General features: G+C 39.1%; 1 protein-coding gene across 32 annotated transcripts in view; it reads left to right on the plus strand.

The window, feature by feature from the left end:
- Positions 1–19,047, plus strand: part of LOC129576082 (probable serine/threonine-protein kinase DDB_G0282963) — a 71,690-nt gene that overhangs the window by 6,918 nt on the left and 45,725 nt on the right. For all 32 annotated transcript variants that reach the window (XM_055460567.1, XM_055460574.1, XM_055460578.1 and 29 more), the window contains one exon: positions 12,677–13,943. In XM_055460567.1, coding sequence (XP_055316542.1) covers positions 13,872–13,943 — 72 coding nt within the window. In that variant the 5' untranslated portion in view covers positions 12,677–13,871. The remainder of the gene's footprint in view (positions 1–12,676; positions 13,944–19,047) is intronic.

Consider the following 19,047-nt stretch of genomic DNA (forward strand, 5'->3'; position numbering starts at 1 on the left):
ATTTGATCAGTGTTTCTCTCTTTGGTTGTATATGTGAAAATAGGAGTCGATATCTCGGGCCGCACATTTAATTTCGTTGGATGTGCAATTGTCGATTTAATTTTAACACATTTCATTTCGTGCTATCGCTCTTCTTTTCCACTTTGCACATTTACAACTCAATAGCTAGCGATTTGTTTCGTTTGTTTTTTTACAGTTCAAAAACAGACACGAATCGAATTTTCTTTCACTTTTTCACCAATGCGAATCGAATATATTCTCGTGAAATTCTTGTGATCACTTTCGAAATAGTGAATCCAATTGAATTGCAATTGAAATCCATTTCGAGAATGTGTCTTAAACACACATTTCGCCTGTTGCATTTTCGGACCGAGTGCTCTCTGTCTCTCTCTCTCTCTCATTCGCTCAACGAATTCCGCATCGATATCAATTATTTATTAATGATGAGCTCTCGTTCGCCCCAAAAAAAAGTTGCTGCGTGCGAATTTTTCGAAATGATTTGGCCGAACATTTTGTTCGGTGTGTCGAAAGTGCACTAAATCAAGCATTACCGATGACAGCATTGTTCAATGGCAATTGTTTATGGCCGTGGCTGGAATGTTTCAAAAGTTCGCTTCATGGCGAATGGAATAGATAAAATGCTGTACTGTGCATGGAGTAAGTGTCGTTGATAAATAAATTCATTGCAATCCATTACAATTTTCAATGGTTGCATTTATTTGACGCGCATAACACTCGACTCCTTTTCTCGCTCTCTCGCTGAATGTGTGTGTGTGAAACATTCTGAATGCAATCGTTTGTTTGTTTGTCAGGCCCATTTTTCGTAGGCGAATGCCGGTTTTTTTTTTGCTCCCTATCTCTTTCACACCATTTCATTTCTGGGTCTATTTAAAGCCGTCTTTTGCCAAATGCAATCCATTTTATTGACGCACTTTTTTTTCGCTGCTGTGCCATTCATTCTTCGACTATAAATTATTTATATCGTTGACGGATATATTTGTATGCATTCAATGACCGATAACATTGGAATAAAAACGGAATGAAATAATAATAAATGAAATAATGCGCGTATTACGACCATAGTAATATGGTGTTAATTGTGTTATATTGTGTGCCATTTCCACTGAGTTTACACACGGCGGCCATTCATTTTATTAGCGGCAACATAGTTTGAATAATGGATGGGCACGCATCGCGACACAAATCCTGCGTCTACTCAAGTCACTTTCTGTCTCTGTCTCTGTCTCTGTCTCTGTCTCTGTCTCTGTCTCTGTCTCTGTCTCTGTCTCTGTCTCTGTCTCTGTCTCTGTCTCGTGCGCTCACTCTCGTGAGGTTCCATTTCTCTTCTAACTCTTCGCTCATATTCGCTCTTTTTCCCTTTTTCACTTGGTCGTTTCACTCTACACTCTCTCTGTGTCTCTCACTCACTCTCTCTTTTTATCTGTATCTTCCTCTCACACTCTTTCCCTTTTGTAACACATCTCTCCATTCCTGAATTGTGTTCTCTCTCGTGCTAATCGGCCTAAATTACAGTCATTCATTAATTGCCAATGTTAATTCGATTTTATCGAATGGAGATCAATATCAAGTGGATGAGATAAAATGAATGAAACCCGAATGGATTCGAGTGGTGATGGATTTATGCGTGTATGGTTCTCTTATTCACGGGCATGAGTGTGTGTTGGGGTGTGGGAATTAGCAATTTCCCCACCATTTGCATATTCAATAACAAATGGCATTCATTGAAAATTGCCCCAGCGAAAAATGCTAATTTTCGTGGGACCAAATAATCAGCGCTCATCTTCGCAACAAGTGCATTTCGATGTTAAAACAAACAAATCAATTGACAAAATCCGTAAAGAGATACGCACAGACAGATACACGTTTATTAATTTCGAAATCGGAGCTGATCAAGAGAATCAGAGACTGATTTGATTCAACCGAGCACATAAACAATGCGGATCTGCATTCATTCGAACAACGCATCTTTTTTTGCATTGAATGCAGTGTGAATTTGGATTGAACCATTTTGGTGGAATTGAATTTCGCAGAGACCGGAGATTAAATCGTGTGCATGTGAATGAAAATTAAAACGAAAAACACAATTAAAGAACACTAGCGCTGGCAGAGCAGAATAGAATGCCAAAGTGAAATGCATAATAATTATTGTTCGTACGAATTGACGAATGAAATAAAGCGATTATACAATGCACCGCAACGCAAATGATTGAGGTGTTTTAAATCACCATCACCATCACCACCACCACAAGACATGCACATAAAAGCTGCATCGAATTGAAGCATAAACATTGGCCAGAGATGCATTTGTTGCTCTGAATAATATGTAGAATAAAAATTCAAATCGGAAATTTTAATAGTGCACGAATATCAAGAGCCAAATGAATGGCAGGAGCAGCAGCATTGGCTCAAGAAAATCGCATAGCAAAAACGAAAAAGAAGAAGAAAAACAAAACATAAACCGAGCGAAGCGAAGAAATGAGATAGAGCCAATGCACGCAAAATAGAGTATATTTGAGTGCGAGAGAGAGAGAGAGAGAGAGAGAGAGAGAGAGAGAAAGAGAGAGAGAGAGAGAGAGAGAGATAGACCGAGATAGATAAAGTTCGGCTTGTATCGCTCAGTCTTTGGTTGTATAAAAGAAACAACGGCAACGTCAATGAACTCGGATCTTTCTTTACTATTATGGGCATTATTATTATATTCGCATATACATACGGTTTTCAGCTCTGTACTGTACGCCTTGGTATGAAAACAATATATTATGCATCGTTCGTGCGTTATTTATGCATAAACGTTTATTTTGTTTCACATCTCTCGCTCTGTCCTCTATTTCGGGCGCTGTTCGTTCGGTTGTGCTTTCTCTGCTATCGCATTCACGCCACTTGGCTATGCGCAAAGAATCAGTGTGTGTATGTGTATTGCATTGTATGGGCTCCGGTTCGTATGAATCAACACTGAATAGATCGTTCGTTCACGGGCGCGAACGCTCGCACAACCAGAAAGAAGCATAAAATTGAAATATACCTCTAGCAGCATACATACGAACAAAAAAGAAAACATATTTCATGCAAATAATAATAATAAAAACAACAACAACGCCAAGAACCACTTTAAATGGTAGCAAAAGAACTGTGTGTGTGTGTGCAACAATTGCAAGCCAATGGAACGAATGAATAAAAAGAGAGAAAAAACTGAAACTGAAACGGTTAAACACATATTAAATGGGTGAGCGCGAGCAGATGGAACACACAGAAAAAGCGCGCGCTCGCCGACGATGATGACTGTTTTGCGCGCATAAGGCTCAAGAGCGTTGACACAAAGACACATAAAAACATCACAAGTGAAATGATGAACGAATAAATCTCGAATGATAACAGCGACACACAGAGAAAGAGTGACTTAGACGTGACTCACAACATCATCTCGCATCACATTTTTTCTATGTAATTCATTCTGTTTCGATTTTAATGCAGCCGTTGAAAACAGCGAAATTGTTTCGGTTGTCGCATTCCACAAGAGATGTAAGAATTTCAAGTCGCCACAAAAGACTGAAACGTTGTCACTGCTTGAAATGGATCATACTTTATTACTGCATATCATCTAGCTCAGTTCACCTTCTGTAAACATACGGTTTTTTTCACGTTTGAGGCGTGCGCTCGAGTCAGGTCGTAAGAGTTTCGTACGAATTTTCTCTCTACTTGGCCAACACTTCAATCATAAAAACACAATTCTTCATCGCACCATCGTCGTCGCTCAACAAACTACACTTCGATCGAAATGAAAGCAAAAAACATAATAAACTTTATTATCGCAATATTTATATAAATTGGATTTTATTTGTTTAAATTTACACACATTTCGTTGCTGCCGTAGACGTCGACGTCGCCGTCGCTGTGTTACTTTATTGTTTTCTTTTTTTTTGCATACGTAACAGCATGATTAGCGAGCGCTCCACTGTTATGCCATTTTCTTCCTACTTTCGGTGGATGTTTGTTTTTGGTCGTCATTCGATGGGAAAGAAGCGCCAAATAAAACGCTAATTTGAATGTTTGAACTAGATTTTTGTGCACACTCACACTCGTTTGGTTGGAGAATCTCAAATTGAGACGATCAAGACTTTGAAGAAGTGACTCAATTGAGATATTTTTTAGAGAAAAATTCCCGACTCTCTTTTGGTGTATTTTCTCATTTTGAAAGGCTTGAAACTAAACGAAGGCACTTCAGCTTGTTGCCATTGATTCAATCGGATTGAATGGTAAACACTGTTTCTCACTAAACAATAACCGAGACCGTGAATAACACATAACGAACCATTTTCCATGTGTTTTGATCATTCGTTCAATCTTTGCCATTATCAAATGGTTGATAAAAAAATATGTGATACAGCTCGAAAAAAAAGTGCTTTCAAATTTATTGATTTGTTCCTCTTTTTCTGTCTCATTCTCATCTCGATGACCATGTCATGATTCGATTTGTTTTCCTTTTGTTTAAATTGTTTCTTTATTCATCTGTCGTCGTCTCAATTCGATTGAATTTTATGTGAATTTGATACATGTTTATTTGCCATTGGATTGGATGTGTAAGAAATGGTGTACGAACGCACAGTTCTAGGCCGAATGTGTCTGAGAATGTTCAACCAAAACGAAATCAATTTAAAGAGAAAATTCCCCATAATATAAAAATGTCCAATTCATTTTGGTGTGATTATGACATTAATCCAAGCATTTTAATCAATGGAACGGAGTTCACAGCGGCGACCGGCCATTTTCATTTGGGCTGAGTGTGACAAAACGGTTGGTGATTCAAGAGTATGCACATGCATATGCAAAAACAAATTGGAACCACGGGCATAAAACCATGTAAAAGAGAAATAGAGAGATGGCAAAAAAGCAACTGTGGCACAAAGATGACACGGGCGATAAATACATGTTTGAGCACAAAATGTGCCTTTGTGCTGCGAATTTTCTCTCCGTCCGACCTCTGCGCGCAGGTTGTATGCAGTTTTTTTTGCTGTGTGCATACTCTCTTTTTGCTCGCTCTCTGTTCCTGTTCAACAATATTTATCCGATCAAATTAAAGAACAAAGCAGACAAAATGGGCACCGAGACACACACACACACACACACACACACACACACACAAAGCGAAACGAAAATTGTCGGCGTGAAACCGGCAAATAAGCACTGCGATGATGGTGTTGTTGTTTTTCGTCGTCGTCGTTGTTTTTGTTCGCTTCTTTTCATTGTTGCACGCGCGAACTCTTCTTCTCGATAGCAATGAGAGGCTACGAATCGTAGCCTACGATACAATTGTTCGCACTGCATCTTCGTGCCCTTTTTTTCATCGTTTCATCTTTCTTGATTCGAGATGCTGCCATGGTGCCCGGTGCTGCTGCTGCGATTTCTTGTGTATGCAAATTACCCATCGGGTGATAACATAAACACAACAACATGGTAAACAATATGCTTATAAAATTGACGACGTTGATTAAAATGTTTCATCACAAAGACTCAGTGCTCGTTTGAATGCGTATGCGTTTCGACTTGTTACACTCAGATTTTGTACTTCTTTCGTTGGTCTCGTTCACTATTCATCTTCATTCTCGTTTGCAATTCATCTCCTTTCTCACTCGTCACTCTCTCCGTCTTGTGCCAAGCGGGAAATGAACGACAGCATTCAGTTGGTGAGTCAAAAAAAAAACAGAAGAAGAAGAAGACAAAAAGCGGCCGATGAACAGTTTCTCATGCGGATGGCTGCCTTTTTTCCAACTAAGTCGATAAAGATATTTGATGGAATGAGTTTCAAGACACCACTTTGTTTATGTCTATGCAATTTTCTCTGCTTCTTCATTTTCTTCTCTTTTTTTAGCGTTGTTGCTACCGCTGGCTGGGTGTTGTGTATTTTTCCTTCACTTGGTTGTGTAAAATGCCAAGACAAAGGAAATATTCGCAGAAATGAACATCTCATGAAGAGAAGAAACAAACAAGAAAAACGTACAACAAATATTGTTTTCTATCTCTGTGGTGTTACGCTCGCGATATGAGACTCTTTCATCTCGATCTTCATTATTTATTGCGATTTTTCATTGACATTTCGTACTTTTTCGCAATACACACAGCACCGAAAATAGAAACCGACACACAAACACACGCCGTGTTCGCATGACAAATATTACTTCCGTTTCGTTGGGCTTTATGCAACACTTCGATAAACATAACACACAACGACGACACAATTTCACACAGACGTCCAGCTCCATACACCGTCTCGTGTGCACCATTTGCAAAAGTAATTTTCTCAGCCAACGCAAAACGGAAATGCACTTTTCAAAAAGGCCAGAGGGAGAGAGAGAGTGAATAAAAAAAATAAAGAATTTCTACCTCATTCATCCTTTGCTCATTACAGTCGTCCTTTTCCCATTGTCATGTTCAATGCCGCAGTTTCCGTATTCAAACTAATGCCAAAGTCTTGGCTGCGGCATGCCGAAAATGGAGTGAGATTTTTATTTTCTTAAGATGCTTTTGGCACAGCCACTGCGAAGAAAGTGGTTCACTTTTTATTTTCAGTTGTGTCGCCTTGAAAGAAATTTAATAGAAGTTTTGCCAACTATGAACATGGTTCACTCTTCAATATCATGCCATTCACGGTATGGTAGTCACACATCATGATATTCATCGCAGTACATGATGCTGAAGTTGATGTTGTGTTCTCAACCGACAGAGGTAGGAGTACCTTCGACTGTGCATGGTCAACATTTCACAGAGTCTCAATGCTCTGCCAACTCGATCGAACTATGCTCAGGTGTAGCCTTGAACATAGCGTAGCTAAGGTAAACATGCCAGAAAAATTACAAAACTATTTGGCTCTGAAATAAGAACAATCATGAATACAAATGTTGCCTTCGGTCTCGAATGTGTGTGTGTTTTTATGCTTCTTTCGATTCAGCCCATAGACACGCACTTCAATATGGCATAGGTAATAAATGACCCATCTCGGAATATATATGGTGATGCACGATCCAAAATTTCGAAGCAAAAAATAAATAGTTGAAAATGTAAAATCATTCCAGCAGCACAAAAGAATGCCGATGGAATCAAGCGAGCGCACCAGCTTTGAAATACTTGGCAAAAGCCCCGGTAAACACGTTTTTCGTACCCTTTTTCTTCATCCGTAGCTAATGTGTGTGTATGCAACTAAGCTTGGATTGGTTTTCAGACCGATAGAGCGAGAGAGAAAGCGCATCCAACATCGTAATCCAAAGTCATAAACACCAAAATTGCCAATGAAATCACGTAGAACGTGCTTTACTTCCAATTTCCATATCACACACACACAAGACGAAATGAAAAGGGATGTGAAAAGTGAAGCCAAAACAAATAATCAACTATTGATTTTGAGTTTTTTCATCGTTCGCTCTGCAAAAGTGGTGGCAGTTGGTACGTAATGAGGATTTGAGTTAAAACCACCTAACTGTCGCTTTTACTTGATTCGATTCGAACTCAAAGTGGAAGAAAACATTCGATGCAAAGATTCGATTTAAAGTTGAAGCCACCATTCGATTCGAAGGAAGCAAACATTCCATTGAAATTGTGAATTCTATTCTTAATACCATAAATATTTGGATCGTAAAACCCGAGACGAGACATTTTTGCGAGGAAAAAAAGTGAGCGATAAAATAAATTGTCCAATTCTGACAATGAGCAAAAATCGATGCAAGCCGGAACGGCTTCTTTGCAATTGAAATATTTTTGCGTTCAGTAAACAATATCGTTTCACAATCAATGACGACGACGCCAACTCGAGAATATCTATCGTCGAAACAATTGATAAAGACACCGATTTCTGACGACAAGCACTGGTTCTTGCATGCCTCCGTACACCATTCCCGCTCAACACACATAAAACGATTAAGCACTTCTAAACGAAGCAATAAAATTATGAATAACAATCAAATAAAAATATTATTATTTATATTGTTGTCACGAAAATAGTTGAAAGCGTGCGCGTGACACTGTGTGTGTGTGCCGAGCCGCCACCCTGTTCGCGAGAACGAGCGCGGCTTTTTTCGATTTGCACATTTGATAAGAGGATCGCACGCGCGACACTTTTAACTTATGCAATTCCATAGACGTTTCCACAGAGCCAAGACAAAAAAGTATCGACATCGAATCAGCGCATTGCAATGAATTGAAAGTGACAGAAACGTTGAATGCAGTGATAAGTATTGAAAGCTTCATGGGATAGAAAGAGCAATTTAATGTGTTTTATTATAAAATTGAAGCATCGGATTAAAAATAACGAAACAAAAAACAGACGAAATCGAATTTGAAAACCCAAGAAATCGGCCGTATCCGATTTTCAATCGAAATTATGGGAAAATATCGAAACGAATGCAAAAAAAGAGGTTTGCTCAAATGTTATTACCATTATTACAAGCATCAAGTACCATTTGATTAAACACATCAACACCAATGGTTAGCGATTTCAAATGAGTATAGAAAAGTTGGCGTTGGCCATAAAAAGCGCTTGATTTATTAATAGTTTATATTCATACGTTTATGCATCCTCTTTAATTAATTCTGATTGAGCGTTCAATTGCTGGCTGGTTGGTCGGTTGTTGTTAAAATCACCATTTAAAGCATTGAGCTCAATCGAGACACTAAAGTTCAATAATAATTAAACACACTAGAAAAAAGCGGCGGCAGTAGCAGCAGCAGCAGCAGTGGCAGCAATAATCGCACATAAACAATTGATGTGAACATAATCCATGCTGATAGACCTGTTTAAGAAAATGTCGTTCTTTGTTTTCATCTCGCTTCCCATCAACACGGTGGCTTGCCGTATTTTTATGCAAATTCACGTGATTCTTCGAATAGATTCTTCGTTTAATAGAAGATTTCTATCACTTTTTATATATTCGAATTGCGATCGTATTGCATTTTTCCGTTTTTCATAACTGGAATGGAACAAATATCCATTCAGAACAAAATATTGTGCTCAGAAAAAAGATCGATTTTTTAAAGAATTTTTCTCAAACGAAAAATGGTTTTTAAATGAAAAAAGTTTGTTTTGCAATATAAAAATTCATTTTTGACCAGAAATTCTGAGATTGAACGAAATTTTCAACTTGGGATGAAAAATTTTATTTTTTTAAATAAAAAAAGATTTGTTTCAATGAAAAAGTTCATTTTTCATAAAAGAAACACTTAATTCCAAAGATTTTTGATCAAGTTCGATGTTGATTCGGTAGCTATTAGGTCAAATGGTCCTTGATGAAAGAAAAGCGTATCAAATGTGTTCAAATTTCGTCCAAACCTTGGGCCATTGTAACCAAAATCGATCATTTCGATTCATTCGTGTGCAATTGTGGTTGAATTTCATTCATGCCAACGGTTTACCAAATAGTAAATCGAACGAAACATGTTCGAAATGTAATTAGTAGCGATCGATCAATTTTGCGAATTGCGGCCACTACCGTTGCCAGTGTGAGAAAAGTGGATTTTATTGCTGAACAATATAATTCACGATACGTGAATGCGCGCGCGCGGAATCGAAAAAATTCGAATAACAGACACACACGATTAGCGCCAACAAGAGGTGACCTTAGCTGAATTTACCATTTTTAGTCGAAATAATCATGTTTTTTTGGTTGAACAAAATACGAAACCATGTAATGGTTATTAAGTCGAGCTTCTAATATCGAGACACCAAAATGAAAAGGGAAAAAAGCGAGCAAAGAAAAAGACATGGCCAAAAACGCATCGGTTGCTTCCTTTAGCCGCCATGTAAGCGATTTAATTACGTAGCGGATTAATAGTACAAATGAGTCGTTTTCCGCGAAATTGAAAATGATCCAAATGGAAAGGGAGGGAGGTATTAAGACAAGGTTATATGGTTCGACATGAGTGCGCAAACACACAGATAGATTTCATTCCGATGAAAATCATGTAATCCGAAGAAAATGATTTAAAATATTGTACAGCTGATTGTTGGGCCGGGAAAACTGATCACTTGCATTAATGGCTAGAGACAGAAATGATCTCATATTAATGGCCATGTAGTTAAAGATTTGGATTACATCGTGCACAGTAGCCAACGAATGGGCTGAATAGAAAAAAACGTATGTTGTTATGTTAGCTGCTGCCGCCGCCACAGCATTGGCTCCAGAAATGTCTCGCTCTCGCATGGAACTCAATGGACATATTTGCCATTTCAATTACAATCGCATTTCATTTAAAACATTTTCGTTCATTTTCTTCCGCCGTACAGAAAACTACATGTTTAACGGGCCAAGAAACCAAACGAGTAGCGAACGAAAGGAAAAAAAAACCGCCAATAAAAACCGAAAACTGCAAGCGACTCTTAATTCAATTTAATTCTTTTATGTGCCATTTGTTTGGGCTGTTTTATTTCTCTCGGTTGGTCGCGGTCGAACTGAAATGCATTAAAGTCTCTCTAGTCGCCATCTAAACCAAATGGGAAACATGAACGGCAACAAAAACGAACGAAACCAAGAGGCCCTACAAAAAAAAACATATCGAAACAAAACGACAATTGCAAACGGCCACCAAAAACCATAAACTCGGATCCATCGTTTTGGCTCGCGTTTTTTTTTTCTTCGTCTTCTTTCACTTCAGTTTCAACAACATTTTATACACATTGAAAATTGTTTCATTTCCCTCCAGAACGACCACTTTTTTTCTCGTCGCTTTGATAAAAATAATTTGATTGTAGATACTTTTCGGAGAGAGAGAAAGAGAGAGACGAATAAACACAGAATATTTCTCGCCAAATCATCGATTCCGTGTATGGCAGCGTAGAAAATGTTCGTTTGTCGTTCATTTTGTGTCTATGACAATATCTTGCATTGCATTGCATAATACAATGGAGCGTGTGCGTCCGCTCTCATTGCGAACTCGGTCGATGAAATATAATGAACGATTATGTCGCATTTTGGGATACCATTTTTCTTTTGCTCTCGTTCGAATTATACGAATTTTATGAGTTATTTTGTTGTATTTTCGTTTCTTTGCTTTTCTCGGGCATTGTTTTACGGTTTCGAATTCGTTGTTCTCTCGTCGTGAGAGAGAGCGAGAGTTGGAATTCCGTTGAAAATGGGCGCAATCAAAACGAAAGCAATCAACTCGACCTCTATGAAAAGTCTGATTATTCGAATTCGACACAAACCGAACAGAGAGTGCGAGTGAGAGACAGGGAAAAACACGGACGCGAGCGAGAAACAGCCGTGAAAAATATAAAGCGTAGCCGTAGCGCTGCTGATGTGCAATTGGCAAAATGCGAAATATTTTGGTTTTGTTTTGTTTTTCGGTTGTGTGTTATGTTAAATTGTTTTTGGTGAACCGTGTGTGACTGATGATCGTTTGTGCGGCGTCTATTTCATGCATTACGCCCGATGGATATGTTGATTGTCTGGGCTCTATGTTTTGTACTCTCGGTCGTTCGTTTTTTCACTCTTTTGCCCTCGCTCTCTCTCTCGCTCTCACTCTCTTTTGCTTTTGGGCTCTCTCGCGGTACAATGCCCGACACATCAACTCAATTCATGGAGGTGACGCTAGCGCGTTTTTTTTTCAAGCTCTTGTTCAATGTTCATTCGTTAAGGTTCACATGTGCTCAGTGTGTGTGTGTGTTGTTGTTTTTTCTGCACATGGGTTCAACACGTTTGGGCGTTGGATTAGACGATGGTGTGTAAGTGACATAACGGTTTTGAATGCCATTATATCAGACCAGTATGCATTATATGTATCACAAGTACACTCGCACACAATTGATAACTTTCAATTGTTTGATGTGCGAGCGCAAACCGATGTGAGTGAGTTGTTGTTTTTATTCCGGGTTAAAAGAGAGTAAAATTCGTCGACTAGTAATTTTCGCTAAAGCATCGAGAAAAATGACCGCGAGAAGCGATTTATTTAAGCTGACAGCCTGAACTCGCATATTTTTCCACACTTTGCCATCATTGTTTTATTCATCTGATTTTTATGTAATGGAGGAAAGTCTTGCTTCGTCCATCCCTTTCACTCGGCCACTTTCTTTCGAAGAGCCAACAGTTAAGTGGAAGAAATGGCACAGACGGAGATAGAAAACAAAACCGAGAAATCAGAAAGAGAAAAGAGTGTGCATATTCTAAATTGGTGGTATTTACATGGAAAATGCCATGTGTCATGCCATGAATTGGCTTTCAATTTTCGGCGATTTGTGTGCGAGTGAGTGTGTTTCGGTCACAAAATCCAATTGCTACCTTTTACTTAATAGCATCCGGTAATTTATTAGCCAATCCAAAAAGTCACTTTGTGATCGATTGCTGGGGCGATTATTTGCAAGATATTTCACTAATGGCAATATTTTATTTGACGAAACACATAAAACCCAAGCCATATTAACAGGTTTCACCTGTGCAGCTGTGAACAGAATTAGACAATTGTGACACAGACGCAGCGAGAGAGAGAGAGAGAAAGAGGGAAAAGGGGCGAGAGAAAAGAAGAGAAAAAGAAAGAGCGAGAGAGAGTGCAAGACATCCTTCGAAAATATTCACACAATCGAATCATTTCAGAAAATAAACAAACACCAGCAGCAGTCACATTGAAATGGCATGTGTTATTTTGATGAAAATCGTATTGTTTTTTTTTTTAATTACAGAAAGCCGCGTGAGGAAAATTTCCATCGAAAGTATCGAGAACGAGAGGCCTCGTTGGACGTGAGAAGTTAGAAAAATGTGTCTAATTCGGTTTTTTCAACAATAACCAATCGTTTATTATCAAATGCTAAAAATAGAGACAAATTGTGAGCTTCAAAATTCGCTTCAATTGAATTCGAGAGCTATAAATTCTCGTGCACACAACACCAACACCAACAGCAACAACAGAGGGGAAAAAAGGTTAAGAATCGCGAGTGAAACGACATTGCGATACTGTGTTAAAGTGTGAAATAATAAAAAAAAGGCAAACGAAAATAAAGTGAATTAAGCAATTACCCATGAGCAAACAAAGGAATCGTGCGTAGTGTGTTCCTTTCGACGACAGCAGAATTCAATCGAAGAAGTTCTCTTGAACAAGTGCTTGTGTTTCGTACGACTTTATTTGACGCGCCCGCGCGCTCGTCTCAATTGAACAAGCGATAAATGAACTAACGAACCGAAACCAACCGACCGTAAAGGAAAAAAAAGTGCCGGGTGAAAAGAAGCAAAAAAATAAAAACGATCGTATAAACAATTACGAAAAATCCATTTAGGTTTCATGTTTCCATTGGTATCAAACATGTCTCATTACGTGCCGTTGTTCAAAAAACACTTCTATTGTCGACGCACCGCAAACGCCACCGCCACCGCCGTCATCGTCGCATTCTACCTATATTCTCATTGAAAGCCCGCCACTGCCGAGCCGATATGAGCTTGTGCGTAATGTAAGATAGATCGAGCGAGCGAGCAAGAGATAGAACGTGCGACTGAGTGTGTGTGGAGTGAGTGTTGTGTATACTATTTGCCGACTTCGATTTGTTCGCGTTCGATGTGCTTTTTTTCTGTGGTTGCCCGAACAATTCTTGTGAAACAATCGCAATAAATATATCTAGGAATAAATAACGAAACAAAACTCAACCGTTGTGAAAATCGATCGTATTTCGAATCAGAAAAAAAAGAGTGACATTTTCTCTGCCCCTCTGCACCAAGGAAAGAAAAAAAAAACAACAAAACAGAAGAAAAAAATCGCAGGGGCTCAGCCGCGTATGAGTTTGTATATATTTGCGTAATAAATATCGCACAGCGAGCACAAAACAACGACCGAGAGGATCGACAGACCGAAAATAGACACACAAAAAAAAAACAAACGAATACACAATGGATATAAATTTGGAACGAGATGGAGGTGTCATTGGCACACTATTCCAACAAATTATCAACGATATGAAGGTGAGTACAAATCGATTTAACTATTCCGCTTCTTCTATCGTCTGTTTTACGACTTCTTCTTCTTCTTTCTTATTGCTTCTTTTCCTCTGGTTGTTGATTGCATAAATCAAATCGGTTCACCGCATTTGTGAATAGAGGAATTGATTTCAAATTTTTTTTTCTTTCTTCTAGTTTTTTCGCTGTAAAACCACAGCGAGTGAATTAATTAACATGATGAACGAGGCTAGCCTCCGGCATATAACTGTGATTTGCTTTTTTCGATGTTAGACCATGTCTCTCCCTCTCTCTCTCTCGTTCACTCTGTCAATTTGATGCTGCTTATTCGGTGTTTGTACCACATAAAACCAATTATGCACTTTAATCAGCCCACATTAAAAGCCTACAGCCTCTCAATTTTCTGCATATAATTGTGTTCGTGTGTGAGTCCTACGCGGACATTTGGTGTTTTGTGCTTTGGTGTTGATGCGGTTGTTTTTCTGCCGCTGCTGCCGTTGCTGATGCTGATGCTTGGAATGTAATTTTCGTTGAAACCCACTTCTGATTGAAAATCCACACTATATTTAATATCGAGTGTTATTACGGTTTGGATGGCAATCAATATTCGTTCGACAGAGAGAAAAAGAGACGAAGGCAAAGAGAGAGAAAAAACAGTGCGTAGGATGATCCATTCACAACGAGCCTCTTTGGCTTAAGTACGAGCCCGAGTTTATGAAAGCAAAAGTCGCATTATTTGATTCATACTTTTCAAACAGACTGGGAGGTACTAGACCCTGGTGTACCCACCTCCCTTAGGTTTGATCTTTTGCTATTCAAGAAGCCATTCACGTAACAGTTGAATAGCTACTCAAGTCGATTCTTTTCTTTGAATCATCACCCTCCCTCCCTTCAGGTTTGAGCCGTACATCACTCGATACCTCGGCAGAAGAAGAGACAGACTCTAATATTTTATTACTGAAAAACATAAAAAGATGTAACAAAACGAGACTAAAAAAAAGTCATGAAGAAAGGAAAAGAGCGGAAGATAAAGCGTTAGAAGCGTTATGTGGAGCGTGTCGCAACGGTACCAATTCCAATGGATACACATTTTTCTTGCAATTTTAATTGATGGCACGAAATGCAATTTTATAAATTTATGGCTGGTCGCCCATCATATTCACACGGAATGCCGTCGAAATAAATTAATATTTACATTTTATCAACTGTTTTGATTTATTGCATCGAACTTTGGTGTCCGGGTTCAAGAGCGAGATGTTTTCTTCGTTCAAGAATGATTTGTTTTGTCGCTGCTCATGAATGATGCCCGTTGATTGTGGGCCTCAAGAATGATGCTTTCAAATCACTGTCAATGTCATGTGAAGCACACAAAAACCTTTGTTCTCTCCGTCGTCTATACGAATAGAGAAAAAGAGAGCGAGAGAGAAAGAGATGGGGCAAATGAGAGAATATTGTTGCAACGACGTTGCAATTCAGTGTCGACCTTTGTCAAACTTTGTTCTCGAAATTACCCGTTCCTTGTGTGTGTGTGTGTGTATGTGTATATTCACACGACGTGCGCTCGCTGGCTCGATCTCATTGAAACGCGTTTTTCCATCGACAGTACGTTATTTACGAGCAACACAAGGCACCAGGCATATTCCCTGCGACCAAATCCAACGCGAACACCGAAACCGAAAAAAAAGCATAATCTCGTAGCACAACTTTATTCACACAGACAATAAACATTAAATTGCTGTGCATTAACATTTACTGATTTATGTTTGCCAAGCCATTGAAATGGATCTGCGTTTTCTTCTTCTTCTTCTTCTTCTTCCCCGGCTTGTGTTTGGTTCTTTTTTTCCATCGTTGTCTGTGTAGTGAAGCGCGTTGCTCGCTAAAAACCCGCTGATGAATGCGGTTTCAAAGAAGAAATAAAAGAAGACAAAAATAAACGGGAAATGCAAAACGAACGATGGATAAATTCGTTGCATGATTCGATGCCAGCATTGATTTCGTCTAAGCCGAGCTCAAATTTCCGTTCGTCAATCACACAACAAAAGACGTGTGTTTTTCTCTCGCTCACGTTCAAGGGGCTGCCTTCATTTCCATTCACATTATGTAACAACACTCAAGTGGTGGACACCGTGAATGAGTACCATCATATATGAAATACAAAATGCTTAAATGATATTCCAAACGAAATCTTTTTCTTTCGTTTACAAGTAATTCAACTATTTTCGACTCGAAAAATGTGAGGTTTACATTCTGCTGACACAAAATCACGGCTGCTCGTATACATTAAACGATGGACTGTTCTGATTCCGGTTTTGTTTCTTTGAATCATGTTTGTACGTATTTCCGTTTCGATCGTACCGTATCCATTCATCGGAAGTGCACCTGGTCAAAGGTCATACGCCCTTTGCCATCTTTGAATTCGGTTTCGGCTTCAAATTTGACTTCAGCTCCGAATACTGATTTCGATGTCTGTTCCGAGTTTTTGCTTTGGCTTTGGACTGGGATTGGGTTTTAGTTTTGCTTCAGCTCCAATTTTGTCCACAATTCCATGAGAAACAGTGTTCATTCCAGAGCACAACCATTGAAATGCACGCCTTTGATTGCTTCAAAAAAAACAATTCATGTTATATCGGCCCCACAATATGGGAACATCGAGAATTTAGTGCATTTAACGGAATGTCCATGGAAATTGATTGTGAAGAAGGCGCTCACACATCACAAAGACCACCGAAATGTTTGAGTGAGCAAAGTGCGACCAAAAAAAAAATCCAGAAAAATGCACATTTAATGTTCAATTTTCAATTTCGCCGCGAACCTGTTTCGTTTTCACGGCAAACACTTTACGCTCAATTCGCAAACAACAACCGAAATAAGAGCTTTAAATGAAGACGAACGAGGAGAGAGAGAGAGAGAGAGAGAGAGAGAGAGAGAGAGAAAACGGCTCGAACACCGCCGAATTTCAAATCAAAACCCAAACACAATGCGAAGAGTAGATGGAAAGAGCGCGTTTGTTCTTTAAAAATAACATGTTGTCGGCAATTCGGCGAGCAAAAGAACACAACGGCGATGCACCGAATTCGGAATGATGAAGCCCGACTTGATGTTGTAATCGAAGTGATCGTGTGTGTTTTGTGTTACGCAATCGGCTGTCGACTCGGTTCGGCAACTGCTATTTTCTGCGTCGTATTCTGTTATTGCTTTTTTCGTTCGTTCTTTCGCTGACATGCAGATGTTTACGTTCGGCTCGTTCGCAAAATCACAACGGTACGCACGCATTTTCGGTGTATTCATTTGTGCTGCCTCATTTGGCAGTCGATGCAGCAATGTGTTCGATTTGTTGTAAATGGACACAAACACACACACACACAGAGACATCGATTGTGATTTTTTTCTTCTCATTTCTTTCGAGCAAAACGGGAACCGAAAATGCAACGAAAAAAACCCACAGCACATGTTCGCGCGCACAAGCGTATCGTTCTCATTTCTTGGTTTATGCTCTCTCGGTGTTTTCTTGTTCGAGCACATTTCGTTTGCTTGACTCGTTCTGTGTTCCTTTCCTTCCTTCCTTTCTTCCAATCTTTTTGTCTCTGTCTCTTCATCTTACTCCCTTTAGCTCCATCTCTTTTACTCTCCAGCTCATTTCATTGTTAATTGGACTGAAGTTTGCGTGGCGTATGTGCATGTTATGTTTGCGGCTTTTTCTGTTGCACACATCATTTGCATTGTACGGCGCGCACAGCACTCAAATTCAATTTTTCCATACTTTGTTGTGAAGATGTTTCGTTCGGTTTGTTCGTTTATGTTTTACATGTGCTCGGTGACTGCCTGCTGTGCTGCGGCATATCCGATTCCCTTGCCGATGATATTCAATATACACGATCAATCTCAAGTTGGGATTCTCAACCGTGCAACACATTTCCATCTTCCGAAACCGAAGATCTTCGCATGCGAAGAAGAGTCGAGGAGGATTCACTCGTTCTTGTGGCCACAAAATATCGCCTTTCACACTCAATTCACACATCGTCAACAATACAAGGGCCGCGATCATCTTATTCAATCGATCGTAAAATCGACTATAGTGTTTTTTTTTCTCGCAGCTTTTTTTAACTTGAACTCAATCGAAATGCATCACAAACAACTGTACTGTTCTACCGTTTTTTTTTTCTTGCTTCCATTTGATGGATTCATTTTGTGCGTTTTTAGAACCGTTTTTTCCGTTTCATTTTTATCTGGACGCGTCTGAGCTAATTGCGTCGATTTAATTGAGAAATGTGTGGAAAAAAAGAGTAGTAGTTTTGGTATTCGTCGATTTTTATTTTTTTTTTTCGCATGTGCGACTTCAGTTGTTTGCTCCAAACGCTTGAATTTTTCACTTGAGCTGTCGTCAAATGTATTAGAGCAATGATGATGATGACAATTTCGTCTTTTAATCAGTATAGTTCGTCGTTTTTCATTTTCTTTATGGAAACGCGTAAATTTTTTGTGCACATCGTTTTAAATCATTTTCTCCTTTTGATACTAACACTGACGCTCGTCGTTGCCCTTTTTCCAATGAGTTGTTTTCCGTATTTTTGTGTGCGTCATCGCTATATCAACAGCGCCACGGAAGATTTGCTTCCAAAAATAAACGAAGAAGAAACTACGCGCACTGTCAACCGAACGACGACACCTCAAACTCAATTCAATTCACCGAAACGAAGGAAACATATCAAGTATAAAAGCAGCATGGACATAGTAATGTCGCATGAATAAAATAATAAACGATTTTTTTCGAGCAATGGAACATTTGCTCCTTTCATTCGTTCGATTCGTTCTCACGCATTCAAATTGACATGAATGACAAATGTCGTTCATCAAAATGAATTTTCCAGGACAACACAATGCCATCACGTCACGGATGAAATTGCCGGATACGAGCACCGAAAACGGAAGAAGCCGGTTGTTAACATACGCACGCAGTGCTACGCACTGTAGTCTCATCGAATTCCACGCGATGAAAACGAACAGTGTAGAAGAGGGAGAGAAAGGGGTTGATAAATTGATAAAAACGGTAACTGTAATCGGGATTTCCCTATTTGTTTAAGCCCATTTAACGTCATTTACATGAATACAC

This window comes from Sitodiplosis mosellana, unplaced genomic scaffold (assembly GCF_009176505.1).
Source record: "Sitodiplosis mosellana isolate CC-2019 unplaced genomic scaffold, AAFC_SMos_1.0 Smas_scaffold_6170, whole genome shotgun sequence".
Classification (NCBI taxonomy): domain Eukaryota; kingdom Metazoa; phylum Arthropoda; class Insecta; order Diptera; family Cecidomyiidae; genus Sitodiplosis; species Sitodiplosis mosellana.